The 22,963-nt window shown below is 46.0% G+C and overlaps 1 protein-coding gene across 5 annotated transcripts in view; it reads left to right on the top strand.

Moving 5' to 3' along the window:
• EZH1 (enhancer of zeste 1 polycomb repressive complex 2 subunit) overlaps nucleotides 1–22,778 on the top strand; it is a 45,384-nt gene extending 22,606 nt beyond the window's left edge. For 3 of the 5 annotated variants that reach the window (XM_065531613.1, XM_005584274.4, XM_005584273.4), the window contains 15 exons: nucleotides 2,003–2,179; nucleotides 3,257–3,359; nucleotides 3,845–4,008; nucleotides 4,395–4,486; nucleotides 9,040–9,220; nucleotides 9,956–10,152; nucleotides 12,748–12,839; nucleotides 13,789–13,829; nucleotides 14,658–14,783; nucleotides 16,892–17,070; nucleotides 17,893–17,988; nucleotides 18,389–18,470; nucleotides 19,254–19,334; nucleotides 20,092–20,176; nucleotides 20,458–22,778. In XM_065531613.1, coding sequence (XP_065387685.1) covers nucleotides 2,003–2,179; nucleotides 3,257–3,359; nucleotides 3,845–4,008; nucleotides 4,395–4,486; nucleotides 9,040–9,220; nucleotides 9,956–10,152; nucleotides 12,748–12,839; nucleotides 13,789–13,829; nucleotides 14,658–14,783; nucleotides 16,892–17,070; nucleotides 17,893–17,988; nucleotides 18,389–18,470; nucleotides 19,254–19,334; nucleotides 20,092–20,176; nucleotides 20,458–20,518 — 1,757 coding nt within the window. In that variant the 3' untranslated portion in view covers nucleotides 20,519–22,778. The remainder of the gene's footprint in view (nucleotides 1–2,002; nucleotides 2,180–3,256; nucleotides 3,360–3,844; nucleotides 4,009–4,394; nucleotides 4,487–9,039; nucleotides 9,221–9,955; nucleotides 10,153–12,747; nucleotides 12,840–13,788; nucleotides 13,830–14,657; nucleotides 14,784–16,891; nucleotides 17,071–17,892; nucleotides 17,989–18,388; nucleotides 18,471–19,253; nucleotides 19,335–20,091; nucleotides 20,177–20,457) is intronic. The other 2 variants (XM_074019677.1, XM_074019676.1) reach the window with 1 other exon arrangement.
• The last annotated feature ends 185 nt before the right edge of the window (nucleotides 22,779–22,963 follow it).

Here is a 22,963-nt window from a genome sequence, read left to right as displayed (position 1 = left end):
CCCGGCCTATTTTTATTTTTTTTAGAGACAGGGTCTTACTCGGTCACCCAGGCTGGAATGCAGTGGCACAATCATAGCTTATTGTAGTCTCGACCTCCTGGGCTTAAGTGATTTTTCTGCTTCAGCCTCCTGGGGGGCTGGGACTACAGGTGCACTCCACCACATCTGGCTTTTTTTTTTTTTTTTTTTTTTTTTTTGAGACAGAGTCTTGCTCTGTCACCCAAGCTGGAGTGCAGTGGTGCAGTCTCGGCTCACTGCAAGCTCTGCCTCCCAGGTTCACGCCATTCTCCTGCCTCAGCCTCCTGAGGTAACTGGGACTACAGGCCCCCACCACCACGCCCGGCTAATTTTTTGTATTTTTAGTAGAGACGGGGTTTCACCTTGTGAACCAGAATGGTCTCTATCTCCTGACCTCATGATCCACCCACCTCGGCCTCCCAAAGTGATGGGATTACAGGCGTGAGCCACCACACCCGGCCCTGGCTTATTTTTAAAATTTTTTTGTAGAGATAGAGTCTCACCACATTGCCCGGGCCGGTCTTAAACTCCTGGCCTCAAGTAATCCTCCCACATTGGCCTCCCAAAGTTCTGAGATTATAAGAGTGAGCCAACATGCCTGGTCCAAAATACCCTAGTTCTTTCTTTCTTTCTTTCTTCTTTCCTTCCTTTCCTTCCTTTCCTTCCTTTCCTTCCTTTCCTTCCTTTCCTTCCTTTCTTTCTTTCTTTCTTTCTTTCTTTCTTTCTTTCTTTCTTTCTCTTTCTTTCTTTCTTTCTTTCTCTTTTTCTTTCTTTCTTTCCCTAGTTATTTCTGATTCAAGCAGCAGAAACAGAAATAAAAATTATTTAAAGTACCCTCGTTAAATTTTAAAAGGAGTTGGGACATAAAAGGATTATGTAGTAATCAGTGGCTGGAGAGAAAGTTTATTGTATAAATAAGTTTAATCTTAGGACTTAGTTTTCCATAAGTACATCCAAGATCATTTTGTTCTTTATTTCTCTTTCTCTGAGAATGGCAGTGAGCCTCTCTGCCATACTTCTTTGATCCAGGCATCCCCTAGATGGTTTTAATAATCTGAATTTCCTAAAAGCAATTGTTTGGATTTAGTCATAATTCTAGAAAAGTCTGTCCATGTGTAAGAAATGGAAAGAGGAGAGGCTCCCCATCAATTTGTAAACCAACAGCCCCACCTGCTCTTTCGACAATTGTAGGCACTGTTGTGATGCTGTTGAACTACATTATTTGTCCACAGTGCCTCCTAGTGTTCAAAGACCTCCTAAATTGTAGTACATCTCCATAAAGTACAATTTTAGGAAAAATTGCTGTATTTTGATTTAGAGACGTCATTACTGACTCATCAGCAGCAAAGCCAAAAGAATTTTCATTTTTTTATTTTTTCTCTGCCCTACCGGAGATTGTTTGGACAAACTTTCGTGAGATTTTGAACCAGAATCAGAGTTGACTTGTGACTGAGGAAGTGAAGTTCTTCAGTAAGAATAAAGCCTATGGCTGGGCATGGTGGGTCACACCTGTAATCCCAGCACTTTGGGAGGCCGAGGCAGGTGGATCACCTGAGGTTAGGAGTTCACGACCAGCCTGACATGGAGAAACCCCGTCTGTACTAAAATACAAAATTAGCCGGGGTGGTAGCACGTGCCTGTAATCCCAGATGCTCGCGAGGATGAGGCAGGAGAGTCACATGAACCCAGGAGGTGGAGGTTGCAGTGAGCTGAGATCGCCCCTCCAGCCTAGGCAACAAGAGCAAAACTCTGTCTTAAAAAAAAAAAAAAAAGAATAAAGCCTATAGCTGTATTCCTACTCTAGCCAGCTGCCTACTGCATGTGTAGTAGCCAGTCAAATGATTGTAATTTCCAGATCTCCCATGTGAAAATGTACACAATGTGACTTATCTGGGCCTCTGGAGTGAGCACAAGAAAACCTGCCTAGGGGGACTAATGGAATGTGAAGTCACCACTGCTCATCCTTCGAATCCTCATGTTTCAGAGATGATCCCTGGATCCGTCCTGATTAGTGATGCTGTTTTTCTGGAGTTGGTCGATGCCCTGAATCAATACTCAGATGAGGAGGAGGATGGGCACAATGACACCTCAGATGGAAAGCAGGATGACAGCAAAGAAGATCTGCCAGTAACAAGAAAGAGAAAGCGACATGCTATTGAAGGTACATAGCACTGGCTCCCTTATTCCGTTTTTAAAGTGACAGGGATAGGGAAGAAGGAAGAACTGGAAAGGTTTGTGGCCTATTAAAGGCTATTGGTGCTTCTCATTGGTTCAGTTAAAAGGAGAACATGATCATTAACTGATAGCTTCAGGTAGCTGTGACTTAGGTGAAGAAGAAAGTAGAAGAACTGACAGAATAATAATTGCTATTCATTTCTAATTATATGTGTTATGTGAAATTGGGATCATGCCAATTTATGTATATGTATATATCAAATTGTATATCCCTTTTTATTTAATCTTATGAGTACTTTTCCATGTCACTGTTTACTTAATTTAAAATTTAATACCTTAATTATATTATATGTTATGTAATTATACACTATGTCCAAGGACATAGTGTATTCTCTTTTATTATATCATAATTATAGTATCAGTCTAGTTCTTCAGCATCCACTTTATGATAGGATTCTTCTGTGTTCAGGTCTCTCCATGAACACTCTTTTCACCTCCAAATTTTTATTTTTATTTTAAAAATCTATTATTTATTATTTTTTTGAGACAGAGTCTTGCTCTGTCACCCAAGGTGGAGTACAGTGGCGCAATCTCGGCTCACGGCAGCCTCCGCCATCCTGGTTCAAGTGATTATTGTGTGTCAGCCTTCCAGGTAGCTGGGACTACAGGCCTATGCCACCATACCTGGCTAAGTTTTGTATTTTTAGTAGAGTTGAGGTTTCACCATGTTGGCCAGGCTGGTCTCAAACTCCTGGCCTCAAGTGATCTGCCCCCTTGTACTGCCCTTCCCAAAGTACTGACTGGGATTACAGGCGTGAGCCACCTCACATCCAGATTCTAACTGGGACGGTGGATTTTGTGGTTAGTATGTAGACTACTCTAACTTCCTTATTTACTGGTAGCCTATATCAGATAAGTTCAGATAGCACTGATGTTTATGTATCTCCAAACAATCAGTGGTTAGGTAACAAAGCAGCTCTAATCAAAATGCTGCACAGATCGCACAGATTTGTTTGCATGTTCTGATAATCGCACTCAGGAGCTTTTTGTATTTTCAATTCAGGCAACAAAAAGAGTTCCAAGAAACAGTTCCCAAATGACATGATCTTCAGTGCAATTGCCTCAATGTTCCCTGAGAATGGTGTCCCAGATGACATGAAGGAGAGGTAGGGAAAGTTGTCCCACTTAGGCCGTATACAGAGTGCTCGGGACAAAACCTTTATTCCCTTCTAATTTTTGGTTTTAAAAAGCTTTGTTTATGGTAAAGGCATTATGATTTGCCTGTACTTGGATTATTTTTGCTTACTCAATTACCTCTGAATGCCCCCCTTACTATATTAAGGGTCTTCGTATACTGGCTTTTGAGTGGGTCTGGGCAGAGAACTTTTACTCTGCCATTTTTCTGGAGAGTTGCTCCAGCACCATCTTATCAAATCCTTCCCTCCCCTTACTTTCCAACATTTGCCCAACCCAGCATAATTACAATGGTGTACCCACTTTAGTTATCTACCATTCTCTTATCAACTAGACCTATAAAAAACACCCATCCTCCCCTGGCAGACCGTAGGTGGGCTACTGTCAGTACCCAATCTGTATTTCCTCAGTGGAGGCGGTCCCTTGGAGGAACTCTTATCTCTCTTTTCTTAAATAGGTATCGAGAGCTAACAGAGATGTCAGACCCCAATGCACTTCCCCCTCAGTGCACACCCAACATCGATGGCCCCAATGCCAAGTCTGTGCAGCGGGAGCAATCTCTGCACTCCTTCCACACACTTTTTTGCCGGCGCTGCTTTAAATACGACTGCTTCCTTCACCGTGAGTGGGGCTACTCTGTTTGAAATGCTCTCCTCTCTTCCATCCCCAGCCACTATTTCCTTCTCTTTGTTCTGGTTTCTCGTCTAGAGTTCCTGGCTTCTGTTCTGACGTTTTACAAAGGGCCAGTTCTATTTTGCCTCGTTCAATTATAGTGCAACATGCTCTGCATGATCGGGACAGGCTTGCCAGCAATATATCTGTCCCTCAGGACCTCCTAGCTTTGAAAGCATTGTGTTGGCGTCAGAAATGACTGAATTCTGTGCACCCTGATAGTAGCTGTTTATATCGAATTCTAACTCCTACAATAGCTCTCTAATTCAATTTTGTTTTTCCTCATCTTGTCAAGTGGATAGACCACTGGCAACAAGACAGTTTTTGTTTTCCAGCTTTTCATGCCACCCCTAATGTATATAAACGCAAGAATAAAGAAATCAAGATTGAACCAGAACCATGTGGCACAGACTGCTTCCTTTTGCTGGTATGTTCTTAAGCTGTTCTGGCATTATTAACTTCATTGAAGATTGAGCAGGAAATGGTCCTCAGGCTTTCTGCCTCTGGGAACACAAGCCACGTGAGCCAGTACGTAGCACTCTGGGGGTCATATAGCACAAATAAAACATGGTTTTTGCTCTTAAGGAGCTCCCCAGTTACTGTGGGACCGCTCTTAAGGAACTCCCCAGACATGGTAGGGCTATAAAGTTAGTCTGATGGAGTGCAGATTCAAAAATCATTAAAGGCTTGCCTGCGCTAAATATCATCTGCTTAGATTTCAGAGCCTAAAACTGTATTGTTAGAATTGGAGCAAAGTGTGTGCCGGGGGGGTGCGTACGCTCTCTAGTTTCTTTGCTATCTTCTTATAAACACATATAACTATGAGACAGATAGCACGAGATGATGCTGATGTCTTGTTGTGATTGATCAGATGGACCCTTCCCCGATGGACAGACCTTATGAAGCAGCATAAATAACCTGGCATATTGGGGAGGCAATATACTGAGAGCTAGAAGGAAATAGATCAATTGGACTTGCCAAAGACAGTTTGGCTTTTTACACAATAGGATGAGCCTAGGCGATGAGTAAAATACCTTGATAAAATTTCTGCCACCTATTAAAATTATATAGCCAGCCAAGTGCTTTTGGAACTATCTTTAGTGGGATAATAGACAGAAAGATGGTAGAGAATGCTGTTGGGCACACATGTGGAAAATGGGCCGTACAGTAAAAGCAAAAGAATAGATGTTATTGGGTTTATTTTTTTCCTAATGTGTATTGACTCCTTCCTATGTGCCAAGTACCATAGTAGGCCCTTAACATACCTTGTCTTATTCTCATCCTGTAACAGTGTCATGAGGTAGAGGAAACTATGGATTACAGAAGTTATATATTTTGCCTAAAGTTTGTTGATAAGTCAGTGGTATGGCAGTGATGAAATTCAAGCCAGGGTCTAACTCCACATGTCATGCGTTTAAAATTACTCCATGTTTTTCAGCCAGGTGTGGTAGTACACGCCTGTAATTCCAGCACTTTGGGAGGCGGAAGAGGGTGGATCACTTCAGGTCAGGAGTTTGAGACCAGCCTGGTCAACATAGTAAAACCCTGTCTCTACTAAAAATACAAAATTAGCCAGGTGTGGTGACACATGCCTGTAGTCCCAGTTACTTGGGAGGCTGAGATAGGAGAATTGCTTTAACCCAGGAGGTGGAGGCTGCAGTGAGCCGAGATCATGCCACTGCACTCCAGCCTGGGTGAGATGGTGAGATTCCATCTCAAAAAATAATAATAATAAAATGAAATTACTCCATGCTTTAAAAAAATATATACCGTGTTATGTCAACATACCTGCATTTATATAAGTCAAAAGGGCATTGCCCTTCTCACGGGAGTCACCCTGATACCCTGTACATGTATTACAAAGATGCTGCCAATGCCTGAAATGTATGCATGTTTAACTTACAGAGATATGTACGCACAGTTTTTCTTTTATTGCGTTTTAGGTTTGAGTTCATATTAAATATAATGCTGGACTATTTTCCCCCAACTGTTTATTAAGAACATTTTCAATCATGCAGAGTTGAAATATACCTTCTTCCTGGATTTGATAACATTTTTTTCTATATCTCCTTTCTCCATATATTTGTGTATGTATATCTTTTGCTGAACCATTTGACAATAAGTTGCAGACATTGTGATGCTCATTTGGTCAATGTTTCAGCATAAAGACATTCTCTTACATAACCACATTATTACACCTAGGACAATTAACAAAAATTGTATAATATCCTCTACTACCGGCCGGGCGCGGTGGCTCAAGCCTGTAATCCCAGCACTTTGGGAGGCCGAGACGGGCGGATCACAAGGTCAGGAGATCGAGACCATCCTGGCTAACATGGTGAAACCCCGTCTCTACTAAAAAATACAAAAAACTAGCCGGGCGAGGTGGCGGGCGCCTGTAGTCCCAGCTACTCGGGAGGCTGAGGCAGGAGAATGGCGTGAACCCGGGAGGCGGAGCTTGCAGTGAGCTGAGATCCGGCCACTGCACTCCAGCCTGGGCGGCAGAGCGAGACTCTGTCTCAAAAAAAAAAAAAAAAAAAAAAAAAAAAAAAAAAAATCCTCTACTACCCATTCTATTACATATTTCAGCTGTACTAAGAATAGCTATTTTTGTGTTTTGTTTGTTTCCAAACCAGGATTATCCAGTCAGGCATCATATTTGGTTATTATGTTTTTTGTTTTTTGGTTTTTTTTTTTTTTGAGACAAGAGTTTCGTTCTTGTTGCCCAGGCTGGAGTGCAATGGTGCAATCTCGGCTCACTGCAACCTCTGCCTCCCGGGTTCAAATGATTCTTCTGCCTCAGCCTCCCAAGTAGCTGGGATTACAAGCATGCGCCACCATACCCAGCTAATTTTTGTGTTTTTAGTAGAGACAGGGTTTCTCCATGTTGGTCAGGCTGGTCTTGAACTCCCGACCTCAGGTGATCAGCCTGCCTGGCCTCCCAAAGTGCTGGGATTACAGGTGTAATAAGGCCTCCAGCCTTATTATGTCTTTTTACTCGTTTTTAATGTCAAATAATTCTATCACTTTTTAAATCTTTTTAAAAGTTCCAGGCTGGTTGTCTTGTAGGATGACCCACACCCTGGATTCATCTGTTGTTTTTTCACAGTGTCATTTCTTTGTTCTTCTGTCTTCTTTTCCTTATAACCTAGAAATTAGGTCTGGAAACTTGATTTTATTTATGTTAAAATGTTTGACCATTATATTAAAATGGTGGCTCATGCCTGTAATCCCAGCAATTTGGGGGGCTGAGGCAGGTGGATAACTTGAGCCCAGGAGTTCGAGACCAGCCTGGGCAACATGGCAAAACCCCATCTCTACAAAAAATACAAAAATTAGCTGGGCTTGGTGGTGTGCGCCTATAATCCCAGCTACTTGGGAGGCTGAGGTGGGAGGATCACTTGAGCCTAGAAGGTCAAGACTGCAGTGAGCTGAGATCATGCTACTGTACTTACTTGCCTGGGTGACAGAGCAAGACTCTGTCTAAAAAAAAAAGAAAAGAAAAAAATATATATATGTTTAAAATAGTATAAGTGATACTGTATACTTCACACACACCATAGGCACATAATATCAGGCTCAGTTAATTTCAAAACTTCTCTTTTGGAATTTCCTTTAGGCCCTACTGTATATGATTCCAAATTCCAAATATCCTCAATGATGGTTAACCTTTTTTTTTTTTTCATTTTATTACTCAAAAAAGCTTCATTTTTAAATTGAGTTTTCTGACTCTGTGCCTTCAACACTTTCACAACAATTTTCTGCTCCTCCATAAGGAGCTCACACTTGCTCCTGTACCAATACATTCAGCACACACGGATACACCACAGGCCCTGCTGACGTGCTTTTTTGTTTTGGACAATCTCATAGGAACCTTAGGTCTCATAGCACAACCCCCCGAAGTCTGCTGGGCACACTCCACATGCAGATTTCAATGCTTTCCCAACCCTCTTGGTATAAAGGTAATCAGTTCTATTACCAGGGGCTCAGGAGAGCCTAGTTTTGTTAAAGGCTGTATTGTAGAAAAGCCTACATGTATGTCAAATGCTGGACCATTCTGAGTGCCTCTAGACAATGTCCCTGGAAGATAAACCTTTATTTTGTAGAAATAGATTTAGTTTTCAGAAACAGCTAGGAAGTCTTTGAAAACCAAGTCTGATGAGAATATATTGATGATCTAGCTGAGTGATAATTACTTCATTTTTTTAAAAAGGGGGTGATAGCTGTAAAATAATGAAACAATGTTCTTCTGAGTTTCATACACAGATTTGGGAGGAAGTTTCAAAATTAAGTAGTAAGATTGTACAGATTAAGCATTACACATTTTATTAAGGAAACAGAGAAAGTGTGGTAGAATGGAAAGAATAGTGGCCTAGGGAGACAAGGAGCACTGATTCCTATACCCCTCTGGAACTATTAGCTGCATACTCTCAAGCTAGTTTTTTCCGCTCTCTGAATCTCATTTCTTCATCCTTAGGAGAATGTGTTCTCAAATTCCAAACAACTAACACGCAAGTTAATTTTAGATACAACTCACAGGAAAATTGAAGACACAGATGCATAGATTATATCTTTTTTAAGATTATAGGACATTAGCTGGCATGGGGGCATGTGCGTGTGGGCCTAGTTACTTGGGAGGCTGAGGCAAGGGAATCACTTGAGCCCAGGAATTCGAGGCTGCAGTGAGCCATGAACAGGCCACTGCACTCCAGCCTGGGCAACAGAGAGAGACCTTGTCTCACACACACACAAAAAAAGATTATAGGACAACTCTTTTGTGAAAAAATATGTTTTTAAGTTTTGTTAATCAGCTCTCTCATTGTTACGTGATCATACTTATTATATAGTACAGAGAAAGAGAAAAGACACTATTACTGTATTTAAGCACAGATGTTGTAAAAATGAAGGTTTGTGGTGATGAGATCAACATGGTGACTCTGGGCCTGTTCCTGTTTCCTGTCTGTAATGTGTCCACTGCAGGAAGGAGCAAAGGAATATGCCATGCTCCACAACCCCCGCTCCAAGTGCTCTGGTCGTCGCCGGAGAAGGCACCACATGGTCAGTGCTTCCTGCTCCAACGCCTCAGCCTCTGCTGTGGCTGAGACTAAAGAAGGAGACAGTGACAGGGACACAGGCAATGACTGGGCCTCCAGTTCTTCTGGTACGATGAACAGAAAATGAAGACTTTTTCTTTCCATGCAAGGACTCTGGTAAACCCAGGATCACTGCCTGACACTTAACTTTACTACCTCTTAAAAATTATAAATTCTTTCTACAAGTTTTGTAAACAGTAAAGATGGGGAATATTTTCTTTTCTTTCTTTTTTTTTTTTTTTTTTTTTGAGACAGTCTCTCGCTCTGTCGCCCAGGCTAGAGTGCAGTGGCACTATCTTGGCTCGCTGCAACCTCCACCTCCCAGGTTCAAGTGATTCTCCTGCCTCAGCCTCCCAAGTAGCTGAGATTACGGGCGCCTGCCACCACACCTGGCTAATTTTTATATTTTTAGTAGAGACGGGGTTTCGCCATGTTGGCCAGGCTGTTCTTGAACTCCTGACCTCAGGTAATCCTCCTGCCTCGGCCTCCTAAAGTGCTGGGATTACAGGCGTGAGCCACCCCGCCTGGCTAATTTTTGTATTTTTAGGAGAGACAGGGTTTCGCCATGTTGCCCAGGCTGGTCTTGAACTCCTGAGCTCAAGGAATCCACCCATCTCAGCCTCCCAAAATGCGGGGATTACAGGCGTGAGCCACCATGCCTGGCCTAAAGATAGGGAATATTTTCATTCCTAACTATTATACTACCTTTTAAAGCAAAATGAAGTACTTCTGAGTTTGTGACAAACTACTGATGACAACTGCATTGTACCTTCTTCTGATTCTGTTATTTCTTCCCTTCTCAGAGGCTAACTCTCGCTGTCAGACTCCCACAAAACAGAAGGCCAGTCCAGCCCCACCTCAGCTCTGTGTAGTGGAAGCACCCTCGGAGCCTGTGGAATGGACTGGGGCTGAAGAATCTCTTTTTCGAGTCTTCCATGGCACCTATTTCAACAACTTCTGTTCAATAGCCAGGCTTCTAGGGACTAAGACGTGCAAGCAGGTACCATCTGAAAGCAGCAGAACAAATGGGCCCCTCCTTTCACGTGTTGCTGTGTCCAGCCCTTTGCCATCTTATTAGGCTGTGTGTCTGGAGAGAAGTTGTCTTAAGTTCAGTCCCTGATGAGCCTGTGCATCTGTGAGTTTCCCAAACATGGTCCTTCTGCAAGTGCCAGGCCTAATGATGTTTGGGGACCCGCCTCCTCCTTGCTGAATGCTCATTTCTGTCTGGCCTCTATTTAATGCTTCTGGGTCCTGTACTCTTTTATTTCTTTTTTTTGGCTCCGGTCTCCTTTCTAAATGTGTACCCCTTTCTTAGAAGGGACTCCCAGGTCTTTCTGTGGCTCTTTTAGCGCACATACTGCTGCAGCTGCCGCTCCCTCCACCACTCCTCCAGCCTCCTCAGTCATTTTATTCTCCACATTTTCTATCACTAGATTCTCTTCATTTTGTCTTTGAGACAGGGTTTCGCTCTGTCACCCAGGCTGGAGTGCAGTGGCATGATCATAGCTCACTGCAACCTCTGCCTCCTGGGTTCAAGCAATCCTCTCCCCTTAGCCAACCAAGTAGCAGGGACTACAGGTGCAGGCCACTATGCCCAGCTAATTTGGTTTTTTGTTGTTGTTGTTGTTGTTGTTTTTTGAGACAGAATCTCGCTCTGTTGCCCAGGTGGGAGTGCAGTGGCATAATCTTGGCTTACTGCAACTTCCGCCTCCCAAGTTCAAGTGATTCTTCTGCCTCATCCTCCCAAGTAGCTGAGATTACAGGTGTCTACCACCACAACCAGCTAATTTTTTTGTTGTTGTTTTATTTTTTTGAGACGGAGTCTCGGTCTGTTGCCCAGGCTGGAGTGCAATGGCGCGATCTCAGCTCACTGCAGCCTCCGCCTCCCAGGTTCAAGTGATTCTCCTGCCACAGCCTCCCAAGTAGCTGTGATTATAGGCATGCACCACCACGCCCAGCTAATTTTGTATTTTTAGTAGAGACGGGGTTTCACCATGTTGGCCAGGCTACTCTCAAGTTCCTGACCTCAGGTGATCCACCCGCCTCGGCCTCCCAAAGTGCGGGGATTACAGGCGTAAGCCAACGTGCTTGGCCATTTTTGTATTTTTTTTAGTAGAGATGGGGTTTCACCATGTTGGCCAGGCTGGTCTCAGACTCCTGACTTCACGTGATCGACCCACCTCAGCCTCCCAAGCCCAGCTAATTCTTAAATTTTTTGTAGAGGTGGGGTTTCACCATGTTGCCCAGGCTGATCTTGAACTTAGGCTCAAGCCATCCACCTGCCTCAGCCTTCCAAAGTGCTGGAATTAAGATGCGAGCCACCACTAGATTTTGGCCATCACTGGATTTTCTAATTATCACCCCCAATAGCTAGGCCTGGACCTCACCCTTCTCACTCATACCATCACGAGAAACATAGTTGACAGCAGCCACTGATGCTCCGGATACAGGAAAAGACCACAGTGAGAAGACAGACTGAAGAACAGGGACAGGGAGGCAGGTGTCAGGGCCAGCATGTCCAATAGGAAAGGAACCCCAGTGCTTTGGCTTCCTAGCTTCTGAGAGGAGACTCTGTGGCCTCTACTTCATGTTTCCTGTACTGAGAACAATTAATAGAACCATGGACTGGGCGAGGTGGCTCACACCTAGAATTCCAGTGCTTTGGGAAGCCATGGTGGGAGGATCGCTTGAAGCCAGGATTTCAGGACCAGTGTGGGCAACAAAGTGAGACCCTGTCTCTACAAAACAAAACAAAACAAAAAGCCATGCACCTGTAGTCCTAGTACTCAGGAGGCTGAGGTGGGAAGATGGCTTGAGCCCAGGAGTTCTAGACTACAGTGAGCTATGATGGCACCACTGCACTCTAACCTGGCCAAGAGTGTGAGACCCTCTCTCTAAAAAAAAAAAAAAAAAAGAACCATAAGCTGAAGTGCCCTTTGCTTTCATTTTGGAGCTCATACCTATTTCCCTGAGTCACAGGTTCTCAATGTAACCATCTATGGATTTGTATGCAAAAATATTCTTGTCTGTATTTTCCTGAGAATATTTACAGTTTTCAAAGATCCCCCCAAAGGGCCAATAGCCCCAACAAAGAAAAGGAAAAACTAAAAACCAGTGCTTTAAGAGAAAAAACGCATCCTATTGAAATGGCCAAAGCTCTGGCATATTTGTACCAACAGAGGGAGCTAATATTTAGCCCACTGAAACCATTCCTGTTCTGTCCTGTCCTGCCTTACACTCAGTTACACAAGGCACAGAGTTACCCTTCCTAAAAAGAAGATACTATTGGTCACAATCAGCCCGCTCTTCTACCCGTGGCTTGGTAGAAAGAGTAGGTGACAGCTTCTGGCCAGGGGTGTGTTACTGTGCTCAGTATTTCTCCTTTCCTGAGTCAGGATAAATAATTAGGAATGAACTTCAGAGCCAGTGACCCAATCTCCCAATGGCACTCTGTCTCTCCCTGACTGACAAGAGGCTCAGTCAGCCTCTTGTTCTGAGGGTTCCTCAGAACCCTCCCAAGACCAGCACCCAGTTGGGCCACTTACCTGACCCCCTTGCTCGAGGAGTGACAGGCCCTGTTGGATTTCTCTTCCAGGTCTTTCAGTTTGCAGTCAAAGAATCACTTATCCTGAAGCTGCCAACAGATGAGCTCATGAACCCCTCACAGAAGAAGAAAAGAAAGCACAGGCAAGGGTTGGACAAAGTGTTTTGTTTTACAGCCAGGCTGTTCCCTGTGCTCTGACCTCCCCTTGGAGTTCCCATCTGCCTCCCTCTTTAGCAACCACACAGGCTGTGTAAGCCCATCAGCTTGGCATCACATGACTGAGAGCCAGCCTCCTGAGTGCTCCCCAAGGGTCTGTGCCTTGGATCAGCCCTCTGCTTGTCCCCAGGTGCTGTGGACCATGACATAACTGGCTGTTTTTCTGTTTAAGCTCCTGGCCAATAGGACATGAGCTGGCTTCATGGCTCCACTCCGAAGCCATTTCTCCTTGTTGGTTTAGTTACCACCTTACCCATTTCTCAACTCTGACCAGAGTTTATTTATTTGTTTGGTTTGTGTTGTTTTTCTGAGTTACATAATAACACTGTCTTCTAGCTAGCCTTTACTTAGGTTAGAAGTTTTTTTAAAAAAATTGTGTACCCTGGCTCTGTTCCCTAATGACTATCACCTATCAGAGGAAGGAGCTGACACCACTTCTAGATACAGAAGGAAATCCCTGTGACTCCTCCCTTTCAGTTCTTTGGGAGAAGATTCCTGAAAGGCCTTCCCACCTCCCCATCTTGAAACTCCCCCATATCTCCACCTCCACAAAGACAAAGGGAGAGATGGGGAGACAAACAATAGCTCTATAATAGACCGATAGGCTTGGGCTTTCTTTTGTTTCTGTGTTGTGTTCTTTTATGTTATTTGGTCTTTTGGGAGGGGTGTGTTTAAGTTTAAATCTTGTAGCACAGGCCAGCTGGATTTAGGCTGGACTCTTGCTTCTGTGTACCAAAGTCGTCTTGTTGAGGGGTTTGGGAAGATACTCCCCAGTCATCAAACACAGTCCCTCAGAGCAAGTCACGTTGTCATTTACCTGCATTTACAGAGCTCCCTAGAGCCGTGACTGAGACTTATTCTTCCTGTCTTTTTCAGATTGTGGGCTGCACACTGCAGGAAGATTCAGCTGAAGAAAGGTAAGTTCTACCAGGGCATTCTTCAGCAGTTCAGTTGGAGGCTTCACCCTATGGTCATCACCCTACCCCACAGCTGCACTTGTTGACCCTGTGCCACTTCCGCAGATTGCAGAATTCTCTGCAGCAACTGAGAACAGCTCAGCCTCTCACTGCAACTGAGAAGACCTCTTAGGAGGTAGCATTAGGGGCCTTGTGATCGGTGATTTTTCTTTTTTTTTGAGATGGAGCCTTGCTGTGTCACCCAGGCTGGAGTGCAGTGGCACAATCTCGGCTCACTGCAACCTCCGCCTCCCAGGTTCAAGCAATTCTCCTGCCTCAGCTTCCCGAGTAGCTGGGATTACAGGCATGTACCACCACTCCCGGCTAATTTTTGTATTTTTAGTAGAGATGGGGTTTCACCATGTTGGCCCGGCTGGTCTCAAACTCCTGACCTCAAATGATCCACCTGCCTTGGCCTCGCAAAGTGCTGGGATTACAGGCATGAGCCACTGTGCCTGGCCAGTCTGTGACTTTTCTAGTGTGCCATTTGCTAGGTTCCAGACCTCATTTAATGTTTAGAATAGCTTCCCTATCACCTATCAAAGGAAGAAGCTGACACCACTTCTAGATACTTCTCTGTAGCATCTCCACATCCTCCCCACAAAGCAGACCACCCCATTGCAGGTTATGAATAACAGTCATCCCTGTCTTCTCACTTCAGGTGCTAAATGTGTGTCCAAGAAGATTGTTAGGACCAGCCTCCTCTGAATCAGGGCAGCTGGACACTTGGGAGGGAAGATAGCTGGAGCGTACGGTCACAGCAGCGTCTTCCTCTGTTCTCTCTCCTAGATAACTCTTCCACACAAGTGTACAACTACCAACCCTGTGACCACCCAGACCGCCCCTGTGACAGCACCTGCCCCTGCATCATGACTCAGAATTTCTGTGAGAAGTTCTGCCAGTGCAACCCAGACTGTAAGTGTGCTGCGTCTTCCCTATAGTCTACCAAAACAGTCGGCACCAGTGTGCCCTAGGCTTGCCCCATTCCTGTGCCCTTTACTACTTATGAGCCTTCTGATAGTCTCTTTGCTGTGTTTTAGGGATTCTACAAATGAAATAAGTGCATGAGATCTGCAAGAGTCATTTCTGGAAAACGTTTAGGTTCATGATTGTAAAAGCAGAAATCAGATACCTTCCCAACTTTGTCTTCTAGGGGAGAATTAAGAAATGAGGGGGGCCAGCAGGCACAGCCACTCACGCCTGTAATCCCAGCATTTTGGGTGGGCAGATCACCTGAGGTCAGGAGTTCAACACTAGCCTGGCCAACATGGCAAAACCCCATCTCTACTAAAAATAAAAAAAATTAGGCCAGGCGTGGTGGCTCTTGCCTATAATCCCAGCACTTTGGGCGGGCAGATCACTTGAGGTCAGGAGTCAAGACCAGCCTGGCCAACATGGCAAAACCCCATCTCTACTAAAAATACAAAAATTAGCCAGACATGGTGGTGCATGCCTGTAGTCCCAGCTACTTGGGAGGCTGAGGCACAAGAATCGCTTGAACCCAGGGGGCAGAGGCTGCAGTGAGCCAAGATTGTGCCACTGCACTCCAGCCTGGGCAACAGGACGAGACTCTGTCTCAAAAAGAAAAGAAATGTGAGATTCTTTTTTTTTTTAAGTTACAGCCCCAGTTTCCCTTTTCTGGATACTGTTTAAATTTTTTTTTAATTCAGATATATTCTGTTTGTGATTCTGTGTATGTCTATTTTCATTTAATAGCTGGAGTTTTAATATCAGGTAGAAGACGGGGCCTGGATGTCAGCAGAGACATCCGGGTACTTATCTTTCACTTCTTATCCCACTATGCCCTTCCCAACTCAAAGCTGAGCAGTTTGATGGCAGTCCCCAGAGCTTGCAGAACTTGGTGCCCAGGCGGTTTTGCTGGAGGAAATACCTCCTAACCCATAGCAGATAGTGATCTTAGCCGCAGCAGAGAAGTGGTTGTGCTGGGTTGGGCAGTGGGTGGAGAAGGATGGCACAGAACGGATGCATTCTGTTCTCAAAATGATACTTGTTTTGATGGTGACATTTTACCAGTGAAAAGCACTGATTTCATTTTCTCTGGGGTACTCTCCACCTCAGCGGGAGGGAGAAGTTTGTTGGGGAAATCTCTAGGGGACACTTATTATTATACCTGCTTTTTTCTTATTATTATACCTGCTTTTTTTAATTTTTTTTATTTTTTATTTTATTTATTTTTTTGTTGTTGTTGTTGAGACGGAGTCTCGCTCTGTCGCCCGGGCTGGAGTGCAGTGGCCGGATCTCAGCTCACTGCAAGCTCCGCCTCCCGGGTTTACGCCATTCTCCTGCCTCAGCCTCCCGTGTAGCTGGGACTACAGGCGCCCGCCACCTCGCCCGGCTAATTTTTTGTATTTTTAGTAGAGACGGGGTTTCACCGTGTTAGCCAGGATGGTCTTGATCTCCTGACCTCGTGATCCGCCCGTCTCGGCCTCCCAAAGTGCTAGGATTACAGGCTTGAGCCACCGCGCCCGGCCTTTTTTTATTTTTTTAATTTTTTTGAGACAGGATCTCAGCTCTGTTGCTCAGGATGGAGAGCAGTGGCACAATTATGGCTCACTGCAGCCTCAACCTCCCTGGCTCAAGCAATTCATCCCCCCACATCCGTCAAGGCTGGGACTGCAGTCAGGTGCCATTACACCTGGCTATTTTTTAAAAATTTTTTGTGGAGACAGAGTCTCCCTATGTTGCCCAGCCTGGTCTTGAACTCCTGGGCTCAGGTGATTCTCCTGCCTTGGCCTCCCAAAGTGCTGGGATTACAGGCATGAGCCACCATGCCTGACCATACCTGCTTTTTTTACTCAAAGGCATGAATGTTTGAAGCACTCGGTTTTCTATGGACAAAACTTGTGTATTTGATTATTGGGAAGGGAGCTTCCTCTTATTTTGCCAAACATCCTTGAACACAAAAAAATTACTCCTTTGCTGTCCCTTGAGTCAACCACAAGCCCCAGTATTAGCGTATTAGCTTATTTCCCTTCTAAGACTTACCTGTTTTCCCTTCCCAGGTCAGAATCGTTTCCCTGGCTGTCGCTGTAAGACTCAGTGCAATACCAAGCAATGTCCTTGCTATCTGGCAGTGCGAGAATGTGACCCTGACCTGTGTCTCACCTGTGGGGCCTCAGAGCACTGGGACTGCAAGGTGGTTTCCTGTAAAAACTGCAGCATCCAGCGTGGCCTCAAGAAGGTGAGGCCTTTCCTTAGGACCCCACACGAGATAAAATGGAGGAGGAAGGAAGGAATGGTCCCAAGCATTCTCTTTCCACTGGTTCTTTTGAGGCTTTATATGTGAAAGTGCTTGATAAATCCTAAAAGACACATATTTACTGAATTAATAAAGGCTTCAGTCCCAGTAGGGTTTAGAAAAGTGGTTCCTGGCCAGGTGAGGTGGCTCACACCTGTAATCCCAGCACTTTGGGAGGCCAAGGCTGGCGATTCATGAGGTCAAGAGTTTGAGAACAGCCTGGCCAACATGGTGAAACCCTGTCTCTACTAAAAATATAAAAATTAGCCAGGCATGGTGGTGCACACCTGTAATCTCAGCTACTTAGAAGGCTGAGGTAGGAGAATCGCTTGAACCCAGAAGGTAGAGGTTGCAGTGAGCCGAGATCACCTCACTGCACTCCAGCCTGGGACAGAGCAAGATTCCATCTCCAAAAGAGAAAGAAAAGTGGTTCCTTGAACTGGCCAGACAAAAAGGAGCTGAGAGGTGTATGCACCTTTGGTGACGTCTATGTTTACCTCACACATCGCAGTGAATTCCTCCAGACTAAGGCCCAGGAGGGCTCCATGGATAGGGGAAGAGATATCCTATTTCCATTCATCACCACTTCCCATTTTCTTTTCTCCCCCAAGCAGAACAGAATGGCTTAGACCTTTTTCTGCTTTCAGATCCTCTTAACAGTTACTGGTTCTTTCCACCCCACCCCCACCACACACGTGCACATCCAGCACACACCCCCTACTCATGCACACCCTGTAGTCTGAGACTTGGCCCCCTCTTCCCCAGCACCTGCTGCTGGCCCCCTCGGATGTGGCTGGATGGGGCACCTTCATAAAGGAGTCTGTGCAGAAGAATGAATTCATTTCTGAATACTGTGGTGAGGTGAGTGCTATAGTTTTGGCCCACATTCTTACTCGGGGGAGACTGATGAGAAACTCTGATTTTCTGTGGGCCAGGCTTCTTTGAATTAATCTCTAAATAACTCAGCTGTGTTCTCACATGGCCTCTTGGGGAGATCCCACAGAACCGTTTGCAGTACTGAAACCACTGTTCAACTCTTTGGCAACTCCAGACACGAGATGAGGGGCTGTCTTCAGCCTTCAAACTAGTTGGCCTGGGTGGGAATTGGAACAGCATAACTTGAGCTTGCTCTCTTATGATTCGCATCGTGATACTCAGTAAGCACCCATGTGAGATACCACCCAGCCCTTTCTGGGGACAGGATACCGTGCCCTGAGCAGGCAGCCTGATACTCCTATTTGTTATTTGTCTATCTCTCTAGCTCATTTCTCAGGACGAGGCTGATCGTCGCGGAAAGGTCTATGACAAATACATGTCCAGCTTCCTCTTCAACCTCAATAATGGTATGAAGTCTCTTTGTCTTGTTCCAAGGTAGTCTTTTTTTTTTTTTTTCCTTTTTTTTGAGACGGAGTCTTGCTCTGTTGCCCGGGCTGAAGTGCAGTGGCACGATCTTGGCTCACTGCAGCCTCTGCCTCCTGGGTTCAAGTGATTCTCCTGCCTCAGCCTCCTGAGTAGCTGGGACTATAAGCACCCACCACCATGCCCAGCTAATTTTTTGTATTTTTAGTAGAGACTGGATTTCACCATGTTGGCCAGGCTGGTATCGAACTCCTGGCCTCAAGTGATCCACCAGCCTTGGCCTGCCAAAGTGCTGGGATTACAGGAGTGAGCCACTGCGCCCAGCCCCAAGGTGGTCTTTCTACCAGATCGTCCTTGCTGTAGTCCAAGTGTAGATCAGCTCCAAATCTTCCAGCAGATGCACAGAGCAAGGGGGCAGGATCATACTTGGGGATCCCACAGGCCACAGTGCCCTTGCTTTGGAAGAACCTCCATTTCTGGGTTCTGTTCGTAATAGGAGCACTGAGCGCCTTTACCTGAGAAATCTTCCTGCCCGGTAGATGAGAAGATCCATAATTCAAAGAGTGAGGACCCAAAAGGAGAGCTCCCACACAAGGCTGAATTCTGAGGCTGCATGCTTTCCTCTGCTTCTGTTAGCACACTGGGCTTCAAAATTCCCATCAGACTAAAGTGTTTGTTACTATTTAATTGATTTTAAATTCAGGCTGAGAAGCTGTGGAGTTGCCAGCGTGCTCATGGTTTTCCTTGATTTACTTTACTTTATACAGATTTTGTAGTGGATGCTACTCGGAAAGGAAACAAAATTCGATTTGCAAATCATTCAGTGAATCCCAACTGTTATGCCAAAGGTGAGTCCCAGTGACCTGGGAGGTGGGGCGGGCGATGGATGCCTCTTTAATGTGATTTCCATCCGTTGTTGAACCTCTTCCATAGCTGAGCTATTTTTTGTCCAAAGATAATCATGATTAATGTCTGGGATCATTTTAGGCCCCTCTCAATCTTAGTTTTATAATCTGCTTTTTTCAGCGAATACATTATAAACACTTTCCCACAAACATGATTTAACCAGCCTGAGCAACATAGTGAGACCCACCTCACCAAATAATAATAGGCTGGGTGCAGTGGCTCACGCTTGTAATCCCAGCACTTTGGGAGGCCGAGGCAGGTGGATGACTTGAGGCCAGGAGTTCAAGACCAGCCTAGCCAACATGGTGAAACCCCATCTCTACTAAAAATACAAAAATCAGCTGGGCGTGGTGGTATGCACCTGTAGTCCCAGCTACTCAGGTGGCTGAGGCACAAGAATCACTTAACCCTGGAGGCGGAGGTTGCAGTGAGCCAAGAGGTTGCCGTGGCACTCCAGCCTGGGCAACAGAACAAGACTCTGTCTCAAAAAAAAAAAAAAACCCACTAATAATAATAAAGATAATTTTTCTGCCATAATAACAGATCTAAAAGCATAGAGGCAACTACCGTATTGACTACTTCGTAATTCCATTTGATTCATGTTTTCACTGGGAATTTGGAGAAAATCAACCCAGAAGCCTACTGGTTATTGATTTGGAGTTGGGTAGGAACCTAGCCTTGGGTTTATCCTGCTTGCAGTGGTCATGGTGAATGGAGACCATCGGATTGGGATCTTTGCCAAGAGGGCAATTCAAGCTGGCGAAGAGCTCTTCTTTGATTACAGGTGAGGTGCCAGTAATGGTCCTTGGGTTGTGGCCCCGGAACTGGAAAGAGAGGCGTTGGAATAGATTTGGAGGCTCAGGGAGGGTAATGGGGATGGAGGAGAGTCTTCCGGTGAACAAGGCTGTGTCCCTTGTTCTGATATCTGGTGCCTTGCCTCAGAAGTGGGACCATTGTAAACAGCCGTTAAGGAGTGGGAGGGGAAGTGAAACGGAAGGGGACTCCGCCTTTTCAATCACAAAAGTCATGAGAGTAACCTGGTTCCTCCTCCCTGCTCTGGGACAGGTACAGCCAAGCTGATGCTCTCAAGTACGTGGGGATCGAGAGGGAGACCGACGTGCTTTAGCCCTCCCAGGCCCCATGGCAGCATTTATGGTAGCGGCACTGTCTTGGCTTTCATGCTCACACCACTGCTGCTCGAGTCTCCTGCACTGTGTCTCCCACACTGAGAAACCCCCCACCCACTCCCTCTGTAGTGAGGCCTCTGCCATGTCAAGTGGGCACAAAACTGTCTCAATGAGAGGGGAGACAGAGGCAGCTAGGGCTTGGTCTCCCAGGAGAGAGTTGCAGAAATGGGAGACTTTCTCTGGCCTCAGAGGAAGTGAGCACAGGCTGGAGTAGATGACTTATATGTGATTTCGTGTCGGCTCCCCAGGTTGTGGGCCTCAGGAATCAACTTAGGCAGTTCCCCACAAGCACTAGCCTGTAATTGTAGCTTTCCCCATCAGGCGTCCCTATGTCATTGGGGTGCAGGCAAACCTCTGTGATCCGAAGACCTGGAGAGGACAGGCTAAGTGAAGCGTGGTCCCTGGACCCTACAAGTGGTCTGGGTTAGAGGCAGGCCTGGCAGGCAGCACAGACTGAACTCAGAGGTAGACGGGTCACCTTACTACCTCCTCCCTTGTGGCAGGGCTCAAACTGAAAGAGTGTGGGTTCTAAATACAGGCATTTGAGGCTTGGGGAAGGAAAGCTATGCCATCCTTCCTTGGCCAGAGAGGGAGAACCAGCCAGATGATAGTAGTTAAACTGCTATGCTTGGGCCCAGGAGGCTTTGAGAAAGCCTTCTCTGTGTACTCTGGAGATAGACGGAGAAGTGTTTTCAGATTCCTGGGAGCAGACGCCAGTGCCCAGCTCTCCAAAGTTCTGGCTTAGCAGCTGCAGGCAGGCATTATGCTGCTATTGAAGAAGCATTAGGGGTGTGCCTGGCAGGTGTGAGCACCCTGGCTCGCTGGATTTGTAGGTGTTTTCAGGCCTTCCATTCCCCATAGAGGCAAGGCCCAACGGCCAGTGTTGCTTATCTCTTCAGGGTAGGCAGGCATAGGCCTGGACTAGAGAGGAGAAAGATTGGTGTAATCTGCTTTCCTGTCTGTAGTGCCTGCTGTTTGGAAAGGGTGAGTTGGAATATGTGTTCCAAGTTGGGTGAGGGGCTAAATTGCACGTGTTTAGGCTGGCATCCCGTGTGCAGGGCATACTGGTGGAGGGTATGTGAAGTGGGAGAAGAAGCAGGTAGACCACCTGTTCCAGGCTGTGGTGCCACCCTCTCTGGGATTCATGCAGAGCAAAGCACTTTAACCATTTATTTTAGAAGGTCTATAGATTGGGGTAGAGTTTGGGCTAAGGTCTCTAGGGTCCCTGCCCAAATCCCACTCCTGAGGGAGGGGGAAGAAGAGAGAGCGGGAGATTCTCTTCCAGTCCTGTCTCATCTCCTGGGAGAGGCAGAGGAGCGAGCTTCACACAGAATTTCATGTGAATGGGGCCAGCAAGAGCTGCCCTGTGTCCATGGCAGGTGTGCCAGGCTGGCTGGGAACAAGGAATAGTGTGCTGGGTAGAAAGGGCGTGGGCGGGTGTAGATTGGCCTGGGAGTGTTATAGTAGGGAGCAGGCTTCTTCCTTCTTTCTGAGACTCGCAGCCCCCACTTCTTCCCACTCCACTGGTTGTCCCATGAAGGAAGAAGTGGGGTTCCCCCTGACCCAGCTGCCTCTTAGGGTTTGGTGTGAGACATGCACACACACTCACACGCTCTCACTCACCACACTGGAGGGCACACATGCATCCCGCACTCAGCAAATCCTGACAGAAAGCTCTTCCCACCCAAATAGGCCAGGCCCCAGCATGATCCTGAAATCTGCATCTGCCGTGGTTTGTATTCATTGTGCATATCAGGGATACCCTCAAGCTGGACTGTGGGCTCCAAATTACTCATAGAGGAGAAAACCGGAGAAAGATGAAGAGGAGGAGTTAGGTCTGTTTGAAATGCCAGGGGCTGGCCATGAGGAATAGGTGAAAAAAAACTTTTCACCAGCCTTTGAGAGACTAGACTGACCCTACCCTTCCCTCAGTGAGCAGAATCACTGTGGTCAGTCTCCTTCTGTCCCAGCTTCAGTTCATGAATACTCCTGTTCCTCCAGTTTCCCGTCCTTTGTCCCTGCTGTCCCCCACTTTTAAAGATGGGTCTCAACCCCTCCCCACCACGTCATGATGGATGGGGCAAGGTGGTGGGGACTGGGGGAGCCTGGTATACATGCGGCTTCATTGCCAATAAATTTCACGCACTTTAAAAGTCCTGTGGCTTGTGACCTCTTATCTGAATAAAGTGTTAGAATCCATTTTGGCAAGCTGTGTACTGTGTGCTTTGGGGCTGGAAGGATCCAGGGATGGGGTCCAGGAGCAGGTCGGGCCAAAGCATCAGCATTCTGATCCCCACTTACCCACTGAGGTCTGGCAAAGGGGGAGATGGGGGGTCCGGCAAGAGCCAGTCAAGCCCCTGGAAGGTGATGCAAGGATTCTGAGA

The sequence above is a fragment of the Macaca fascicularis genome, chromosome 16 (assembly GCF_037993035.2).
Source record: "Macaca fascicularis isolate 582-1 chromosome 16, T2T-MFA8v1.1".
NCBI lineage: Eukaryota > Metazoa > Chordata > Mammalia > Primates > Cercopithecidae > Macaca > Macaca fascicularis.
The sequence above is the reverse complement of the archived record's forward strand: the minus strand, read 5'-3'. Positions and strand labels throughout refer to the sequence as shown.